At 42.2% G+C, this 9864-nt stretch overlaps 1 protein-coding gene across 1 annotated transcript; it reads right to left on the bottom strand.

Annotated features, from left to right (window-relative positions):
- Positions 1–708: 708 nt before the first annotated feature.
- On the bottom strand, positions 709–9792 carry THYN1 (thymocyte nuclear protein 1). Its single transcript, XM_080930274.1, has 8 exons — positions 9733–9792; positions 9456–9561; positions 4267–4445; positions 2903–2971; positions 2471–2563; positions 1713–1808; positions 1045–1195; positions 709–843 (listed from the first exon to the last, which is right to left on the bottom strand). The coding sequence occupies exons 2-8, from the start codon at positions 9496–9498 to the stop codon at positions 797–799; spliced, it is 678 nt and encodes a 225-aa protein (XP_080786400.1). The 5' UTR covers positions 9499–9561; positions 9733–9792; the 3' UTR covers positions 709–796.
- Positions 9793–9864: the final 72 nt, after the last annotated feature.

Raw genomic sequence — 9864 nt, 5'->3', positions numbered from 1 at the left:
AATATCATATGCCTTTCTTCTGAGAGAACTAGAAGGTAGAATATGCTGTTTCTCTCAGGAGCTGTGCACAAGCCAAGTTTTCTTGTTTTCTCTGCCTCTGCCCCCGTTCTCTTTTCTCTGCCAACTGTGAAAGTATGGGGAGGCTCCCATCCTCATCCTTCAAGGTTCCCAAACCTGGAATACATAGGTACTAAGCCAAGCAGTGCAACTTGTAGTTAAGAGGCTGCAGTGTTTACATGTTCTTTAGTGTGCTGTCTTTCCAATGGCTGTATTTTAAGAGAACATTTGTTTTAATGATGTCTCTAATTAAAGGAAGCCCTATGGCTTTGGAGGAGGCATTGTGCCCATGGTCCACCAGATTCTATGGTCTTTTCTTAACGCTGTCTCATCTCTGACACAGAATGCAGCATGACTTCAACCTGAAACCCCCTCGTGTTCTTCCACTCTGGTGGGACAAAGACCAAAAGTAGCATAGAAAAATCAAGACGTAGGTTCACTGAGCATTCAAAAAATAAGGACTCCATCCTACATTTTGCTATTTACTGCATACAGAGGTAGGGCAGGTGAGAGCAGAGGTACCTGCATCCTCCAGCTGACAAGGAACCAGGCCTGGAGGTAAGATACCTACCTACCCTGGAGGATCCCCCACACCAACCACTTCAAACCTTGTCAATAAATCTTTTATTGGGAAAATTAACATTCCACCCATTTGCATGATCCCAGGTGGAAACAGCAAGCTTCCTCCTTCTGTCTTAGAAAATCTTGGCTTGTTCACTCCATCAGCCGAGCCTTCTGATTAACTTGGTTCTGTTTCTTCCAGGCTCAAAATAAAATCAAACTCTTCTACAAAAAAAAGGGGGGGATGGGGTGTCTATCATCTCCTGCACAGGAAGTTGAAGGGCAGAGGATAGTCCTGCAGTGGCAGTTGTCCATTAAAAGACATGAATATCTGGTACTAGGTATAAAACAATAAACAATACAGCACAGAGCCTTCCTCGTGGGTGGTTCAAGTGAGGACACCAACTCTCCATGTTTAGGTCTTACCTTGAGTCAGAGGCTGAACTGAAAGTCTCTGGCGGGTGAAGAGAGCCATGCTTTTTAAGGGGCCACCAGTAGCTTTGTGGGCTTGGTGATAGGTTTTAAGCTCATCCAGGGGTATGAAGCGCTTCATCATTCGAACAAACTGTACATCCACCTACTCGACAGCATTTGAAGGGAACAGAAACATGTTCAGCCAGACTCTGTCCAATCATTTTTAAGATTTTATTTATTTATTTTATATATGTGACGAGTATACTCTAGCTGTGTTCAGACACACCAGAAGGCACCAACCAGATCCTATTACAGATAGCTGTGAGCCCCTATGTGGTTGCTGGGAAATGAACTCAGGACCTTTGGCAGAGCAGTCAGTGTTCTTAACCACTAGCCATTGCTCCAGCCCAACTCTGTCCAATCTTAAGGGATGGGTCCACTATGTTGCTTAGCCTGTCTGTGAGTTCCTGTCCCTGAATCTACAGTTTTGCTTCCGTGCCCACCCAGAGTTTTTGCTATTTGTAGGAGGTTCCTGGTAGTAGGGATGCCAATATTCAGTTGATATCCCAATTCAGCAAAACTTCATCTGAGAGCTGGGCTGTGGACCCTGACCTAACAGTACCCCATACACTTTTCCTCCTTTTGCCCACTCTGCCCTTTAAAACAAGAACAGTTATTACCATTGACCATTTAGGGTTGTCCTCTTTGCTGGATGGGTCGTAATGGGGATTATTTTTCTCAAACTGTGTATAGTCTGGGTAAGCCTCCTTTACAATCTGGGAAAAACAAAAACAAAAAAAATCCCAATCTCCAGTCACTTTAGCTCCCTGCCCAAGGTTTTTTTTTTTTTTTAATTAAAGATTTATTTAGTTTTATATATTTGAGTATATGTCACTGTCTTCAGACACACTAGAAGAGGGCATCGGCTCTCATTACAGATGTTGTGAGCCACCATGTGGTTGCTGGGATTTGAACTCGTCTTCTGGAACAACAGCCTATGCTCTTTACTGCTGAGCCATCTCTCCTGCACCTACTTAAGTTTTAGTATGCACCTAACTCTGACTTTCTCCCCTTCCCTTTCTGACCACTTTCCCTTACCATAGAGACAGCTGCTTCTCTGGAAATAACAGCCTAAGCAAGCACAGCCAGGAAAGAAATCCTAGCTTTATTAAGTTTATCAGTCGTGTTCTAAGTTACTGTGGGAAATGTTTTATCTTGAGACTCTTGGTGCAGAGGAGCTACTTGATGAAAACCTCGGAGAGTGAGAAGTATTAGTAGGGCCTGAGATGAAGGCCTTCCTATTCTAACCTTTTTCACACGGGTGATAGTCTGGCACTTTTCCGCACTGGCTGTGACAGGCAGTATGGGTAGCTGTTGCCTATTTAAGCTGTAGGCCTTTCACAAACAATTCCCCGAGGGAGGAATTTGAGTGTCTAACCTTCATAAGTCCAACGATGCCTGGCCGTTTGCAGTTGCTATGGTAGAAGAAGGCTTCATCTTCCAATTTCATGGCCCTGAGGAAGTTCCGAGCCTGTGTCAAAGAAGGAACAAGGGTTACCCATTTAATGGCTGGAAAGAAAGCAAGTCGGTTTTTATAAGATGTTTGTTTCTGTTTTGTAGCTTCTCTCTGATTCAGAATCAAGTCTGTTCCTTTGTACAGAGTCCTAGCCTTGTTCCAGGACACTAGCCAGAACCAAGCCACTTGCAGACTGCATGCTGTTAACAGCGATTATATTTCTGAAAATATTTTCAGATAGAGTTCAGAAAAAAGCAGTATTGGCTAAAAGTCCCCTCGACTGCAGACCATGGTGGAGGAGGTAGGAATGTATCTTAGTGTCGGCTTCAGGGTTCCTGCCCCTTGTTTCCTTACCTGATAGTTGCGAACACCATCCCAGCAAGTTGTCTGCTTGGACTGTGCTTTAAGATCCTCAATGCTGAACTAGGCAAATGAAAATCAAGTCATTCATTACTAAAATGTCACTGGACAATTGGTGAGCTTCCATGGAAACAAAGTGCTCTCCTTAATCCTGAAAGTCCTGCAGACTGTAAAGGAGCTCTGTAGGTTACTGTAAATTAGTTCCAGGGAGTCACTGGTGTTGAACATGTAAGTAGCCTTGGGTTTTGCACTGTGATCTTTGCTAATTAAGGTGATCAGTTAATTAGGATAATAAAAGTCTGCTGGTTCCCAGTGTTTATTTCTAATATTTCTGTTTTCCTCAAGCTAGTACTAAATTCAGCTTCTATTCATTACCTGAATACATGGCCACACTTGTCAGGGAGACATCTAGGAACACGACAAGTAGTAAGAAAAACAAACCAACCAGTGGCAGGTATGGGGGTACACTCCTGTAATCCCAGCCCTCCTAAACCTGGGAGGCAAGGAGGAGCTTACATTCAAGGGGCAACGTGGGCTACTTCAAAAGTTAAGAGGCCAGCTTGGGCTACATAGTTAGATTGTCTTAAGAACACATAACAGCAAAATCAAACTAAGATTGACACTGGAAAACTGAACCAAATGCCTGATTTTATAAATAAAGTTTTACCTTTTAATGTGTTGTGTGTGGTCACTTTCTTGTTACAGGGACAGAGTTGCATCACAGACTACAAGAATCCATTAACCTCTCTGGCTTTTTGCAGAAAGTCTGCCAACCCTTGCTTAGATAGAAATCCATAAAACATACAGGCTGGGCGTGCTTAATCTTTTTTTTTTTTAATCTTTCATATATGACATTCAACTACAGTTTCCCCCACTCCCCCAGATCCACCCTACTTCTGGCTTCCCTCAGGAAAGAGCAGGCTTCTCAGGGACATCAAACAAGGCTTAAGTTACAATAAGACCAGGACATGCCTACTCCTAACATCTGAAATCAAAAATACTCTGGAATATTCTAATATTCAAAAAGTCTTGTATTTTATTAAAGTATTTAGATTGGGGAGCAGTGCTTAGGTATATTCACATTTAGAATCTACAATACTTGGATAAGGGTTAGCCAACCTTAAGTTAACCTTTTCCTTAGTCTTCAAAGGTGAGAAGCCATGTCTGAATCCCATGCTAAACCACATTCACTGTCCTTTTAGTAAAAGTTCTCTGTGTGTAGGATGTGTGGTCAGAGCACAGCTTTCAGAAGTTGGTTCTCCCATCACCGTGGGGTCCAGGTCGTCAGGCTAGTACAGTAAGTACCTTAACTCACCTACCCATCCCACCAGCATGACTGAATAAAGGTCTAGCCTCACCTTCATGTCTATACCTTTCTCTAGCCGGCTTTCTGGCTCTGATTTCATCAGCCAGTAGTTGCTTAAATTCTTGCCACAGTTTTTAAAGGTTGTAGTCTTCTCAAGGCTGGAGTTCTCTAGCTTAACTGATGTACTTTCTGAGTTTTCAGTTTTAGTACGTTTTCCAGAGAGCTTCTTGTCTGCAATCGGACAAGAAGGAATTACTTGTCACCATGCTGGGAAGCAACGTTCCATTGTGGGGAAAAAAAAAAAAACTTACCTTGCCATACCTAGACTCAAAGCTTAAACTCATAGTTCACCTTCTCTATAAAGACTGGACAATACCTGCAAATTGGGCTCAAAAATGGCATCCTCTTGACAACACAACCATTGAAACGATCAACTTACATCAACTGCAACTACCTGTACTGGGCCCACACAAAAGTGGCCCTATCAACAGTCACTTAAGAATGGGGAGGGAACTCATGGGGCACTATCTCTACTACTAAAATTATTGGCTACTGATATTTTCCAGGAGAGGGGGAGTCACTGTCCTGAGTTTTGTAGCTACTGCTAAGCCACCAGCCTCTAATAGATAGCTCCGAACCCATGGCTTCATAGACGGATAAACTCAGTAGGTCACAAAGCAAAATGAATAGATGTGAATGTGAGGCTTGTAGGCGAGAGATGCGGGATATAAGTACAGTAGAGAGATAGGAGAGCGTGGCATAAAAGATTCCATAAAACTTGGGTTCAGTTCCCAGTGCCTACATGGCTTACAAGTGTCTGTAATTCCAGTCCCAAGGGATCCCAACATTTCCTGGCCTCTTCAGGTACTACATGGGCATGGTACATAGACATACATGCAGGTAAAATACCCATAAATATAAAACAAAAATAAACATTAAAACTGTTTAAAAGCTGCTGGGCGGTAGTGGCACATGCGTTTAATCCCAGCATTTAGGAGGCAGAGGCAGGCACGGATCTTTGAGTATGTAGACAGCCTAGTCTACAAAGTGCGTTCCAGGACACCCTGAGCTAAGCAGAGAAATCCTACGTCCAAAACCTAACCAGCCAACAAACCAACCAACCAACAAACGAAAAAACAAAACAAAAAAAAAAAAAAAAAAAAAAAAAAAAAAACAAGATTTACTTTAAAAAAAGGGACTGTTTGTATTCTGTATGTAAAATTTAATTAAAAAGAGAATAGACTCTTAAAGGATATCTTCTATATTATTCAATGCTATTAAATGAGACAAACGGATCCTCGTAGACTTAAGATCAGAGTACTGGTAGTTATAAGTGCTTATACCTCAGTTTTGTGCTTTCAATAAGGATATTCTTTCTAATGAAGAAATGAAGCACTGTTGAAATTGTTTCAAAGATTATCTCACACTACTAAGACTTGGGAAATGTCTCATCATAAATGTTCAGAAAATATTAGCTGTTATAATCATTACCAAGAGAAATTTTTAAAGTTTAATCAGGACCATGTAGACACGTTTTTTTTTTTTTTTGCTCCAATGGTGGGGACTGAACCTAGCATTCTACCTATGCTAGACCAGCAATCTATCACCAAGCTACATTTCTGCCCCTTTTTTGTTTTGTTATCTTGAGACACAGTCTCACTAAGTTTCCAAGGCTGGCCCTTAAGCTCACTCTAGTCTAGACACACCATAATTTACAATGTTCCACCTCCTGGTTGGCTTGGTTTATAGGTCTTTAGCATCAGGACGGATTTCCCCATTGGGGCCTCAAATATGCTAGACAGTGCTCCACCACTGAGCTACATATCCAGCCCTGAAAACTGGCTTTTACTAAGCAAATAAAAGAGTATGTGCCTGACACAGCGATCACACAACAAACACACCAGGTCCTAGCCTTAATTTGGCGAATCAACACCATATATACAGTGTGCCGCTGGCTACAATCCAGTCAGGTAGAACACAGCTTTAAATCCAGTCACAACTGTCACCTGAGTCTGTCCAAACCTACACCTAACCTCAGATTTTAGTCTGCAACTGTATCAGTCTTCATTAGATATCATTATGGATGCCTGATGTTCTGACTAACATATGTTAGCACAATTTCCCAGCTGTCTTAAGAACAAGCATACTCAGATTGGTGCCTTGTTCAGTCAACGTAAGAGAGGCTTCCTCAAGACAGCAGATGAGTGGATACAGTGACCCACAGCAAGACATGTGGAGAGCCTACACTGGAGGTCTCCATTGGGTTCCTCCCCTCAGAGCAAGGAGAACCCTGAGGAAGAGGGGGAGATAAGATTGTAAGAGTTGGGATGAAGGATACCAGAACAATGACCTACTGATTCAACTAAGCAGGCTCATATGGGATCAGAGCACAGTCAGCGTATTACTGAAGCAGCAAGTCCAGGGCCAGCACGAGTCTGCACCGGGTCCTCTGTACGGCCCAGTGTTTGTTTTTATTTTATTTTTTTAAACAACTTTATTTTTTAAAAAACAGAGATAAATGTACAGCTTTTTAAAAGCATTTTTGCATAAAACTATATGAATATATTTTTGTCAGTACTTGATTTTTTTTTTAAAGGTTTGATAGTATGTATTGAAATCTTACTAGTTACAATGAGCATAAAGTACATGTAAAACAAGATGTAACCTGGAAATAGTCAAAGTTTTCTTGGTGTGTAAAGATTAAACAATAATTTTTAAATACCAAGAATTGCCACAAGGCTATATTCTTAGCTCTTGAATTATTAATGATTTAAGGTCTATGTGTACCCCACTCTGAGCTTCATATGGTCTGTGAGTTGTTCTTGGGCACTGTTTGCTTTTAGCTGTGGGAGTGGGTGTATCTGACTCCTGCCTGCTCCTGGGACTCTCTTCCTCCTGCTGCAACTGTCTTGTCCAGCCTTGGTATGAGAGCTGTTGCCCTTGTCTTCTTGTGTCTTGCTTGGTTATCTCTTGGAGTCCTGTTCTTTTCTGAAGGGAGAAGGGAAAGCGGATGGATGGGATTGGTGGGGAGAGTGTGGGAGCTGTGGGGAGTGGAGGGGAAACTGTGGTTGAAGCATACTGTATGAGAGAAGAATCTCTTTTCAGTTTAAAAACAAAACCAAAAAACCAGGCATATATGTGCGGTTAAATAACCACAGCAATATGTTGAAACCTGTAATTCCTAAAATCGGCCTTTTCTGCCTGCCACTGCTTAATTTCTCTACTCATTTTTGTGAAGGGAAAAGCATGTTTTTCTGAGTTCTAGGATTTTGCTGGTGTAAAGTCCTCCGATTCTTTTAAGACTGGCCCCAAAATCCGCTTTCCTCTCAAGGCCTTCCCTGTGATCCCTCTTCCCTGCTGTCACAAAGCTGTCTTAAGGACCGGTCACTCCTACAGGTTTGCATTTTCCCTGGAGAAGGAACTGGAGCTTATCCACATTCTTCTCACCTTATAGTCAATTAATTGCCCTTTAAAAAAAACTAACACAGAAAAAAACATTATGCATTTAATAGGCACCAACTTCCATACAGTGTTTCCATACATGTATACATTAATACTCAATCCTTTTGAATAAACTTCCTGGAGCACCTGTTTATTTATTTTGAGATAGGGTCTCTGAACTCTGTAGCTCAGGCTGGCCTCCAATTTGCAGCCACCCTATTGCCTCGGCTTCCCAAGCATTAGGATTACAGGTAGGAACCATCACACATTTTTGTTGTGGATCTGAGGGTCTCCAGTTATCTCCCAGGCTGGCCTAGGGCACATCTTGATGACATACATGAACGTCGCATTTGGCTCTATTGCTCCTGCTTTTCTGAAATGGTCAGTGCATTGCCATCAGCAGCAAGAAATACAGCATGTTGCTGCCTCCAACAGCCTGATTTTAACTCACAACCTGGGATACTTAAGCCAAACAAAAGGATTTCAAAGAGAAGGAAGCCAAATTAAAGTTAAAGTAATCACAAAATCTTAGAGCCTGAGGCTCCTAGGAGACTTGCTACAAATTCAAAGCCAAACTAGGCTACAGTCTCAAAACAGGAAACTAGTTTACATAAAATTGAGCTCAAGAATTAAGAGGACAGACACAGGCATGCCAGTAGATAAAGGTACTTCCAAGCCAAAAGAGGTGACTTTCATTCCCTAAGGCACATGTTAAGAGAAAGAACCAGCAGTACTGCACCAGCAAAGGGCCATAGCACATACACTTGAAATCTGATAAAACACAAGATAAAGACCACAGAGCTTGTAAGCACAACTGTAGTGCGTGTCTTACCAACTATGTCTAGGCTTTTGGTAGCCTCTGAAGTTACATTGTTCTGGAAAATAAAAATGTTCAGGTAAGTAAAAATGTTTTGGGGGATTTTAAAAAAAACCTATAACTAAAGCACTTGGGAGTGGGGACAGAAGGATCAGGAATTCAGGTCATGTTTAGATACTTAGCAAATCGAAATTGACAGGCCGATAAGATAGAGACCAGGGAAAAGGGAACTGTGTGAAAGGTGGGGTCTCCAGCGGCCCAGGCTGGCTTCAAACTCGAGAAAGATAGATGTAGTCGAGAAAGATCTTGAATCCTGATTTCCCTTTCAGCTTGTTTACGTTTCACATGAAACTATGCATGACTTTCTGTACCTGGCTTAGTGCACTCAAAAGAATGACATAAGGGTTGGTGAGGTGGCTTAGTTAGTAAACCCAATTAAAATCAAACAAACAAACAAACAAACAAAAAACCTTAATAACCTGAGTTCAATTTCTAAGTTCACACGGTGGAAAAGGAGGATTAATTCTTCAAGTTATCCTCTGATCAGTGTGTCTGTGTGTGTTCATATAATGTACAAAACTAAGTACATGTAATTTTTTTTAAAAAGTCTCTGTTTTCACCCATGTTGTAAAGGATATTTATCTTCACACACACAGTTTGGAGACAGGGTCCTGATTTTGTAGTACTCAAGTAGTACCAGGTCGAACTTGGAACCCAAGGCAATCTTCCTGCCTCAGTCTCCCACAAGCTGAGAGTACAGGTGTGGGCCACCACAGTACGAGTATGCAGTGCTTAATAGCTGTTTCTTCAATGGACAAACATGGGGAAGGGACTGAAAGTGGAAGTTTTGGCAGAAAGTAAAGACGACGATAAGCAACAATTCCCAAGTTCTCCAAACCAGTGAGTAGAAAAGGTAAACAATACACGCCCTACAAAAATGTTCCTTAAATGCTGCCTTTTGCAGCATTGTTGGTTCAGCTCACCTGGACCAGCAGCCCCAGTCTGCCTCTTCCGGGGTCTCGGCATGGCCTCTCTGCAGGAGGCTGACGCTAACCGAACTTGTAAGAAGCAGCTCTGGTCTTCCAAAACCTGCACAATGCAAGATGGAGGCAGGGAAGCCTAATGAACCTGGGGCTTACGAAGTCATGATTAAGCCATTTTAATCCTTCCCTTCGTTATCTGCGCCCTTTCCATCTCGCAAAATCTGTTCCTCAGTCCTTTCTTAATTTGGCTCTACCCACCACCATTCACTCAACACACCTGAAGCACTGCCAGGATAATCTTCAGAGAGAGAGCCCTGAAGCGAGTGGCGTGCCCGGGCCGGCTTAGTAAAAGACGCTTCTCAAAGGCGCCGTCCAAGATCTCTGGGAGTTGTAGTTTTAGAACGCCAGT

This window comes from Micromys minutus (genome assembly GCF_963924665.1).
Source record: "Micromys minutus genome assembly, chromosome: 16".
In the NCBI taxonomy this organism is placed as follows: domain Eukaryota; kingdom Metazoa; phylum Chordata; class Mammalia; order Rodentia; family Muridae; genus Micromys; species Micromys minutus.
The sequence above is the reverse complement of the archived record's forward strand: the minus strand, read 5'-3'. Positions and strand labels throughout refer to the sequence as shown.

What these genes read in the sequence shown, in the direction of transcription:
- THYN1 (XM_080930274.1), bottom strand. Translation starts at nt 9,498, where the DNA reads ATGCCGAGACCCCGGAAGAGGCAGACTGGGGCTGCTGGTCCAG. An exon ending in AGAAAGGTATAGACATGAAG is followed by an intron (nt 2,972 to 4,266) that starts GTGAGGCTAGAC and finishes TCATTTGCCTAG; the next exon opens with TTCAGCATTGAGGATCTTAA. An exon ending in AGTTCAGCCTCTGACTCAAG is followed by an intron (nt 844 to 1,044) that starts GTAAGACCTAAA and finishes TTTTTTTTGTAG; the next exon opens with AAGAGTTTGATTTTATTTTG.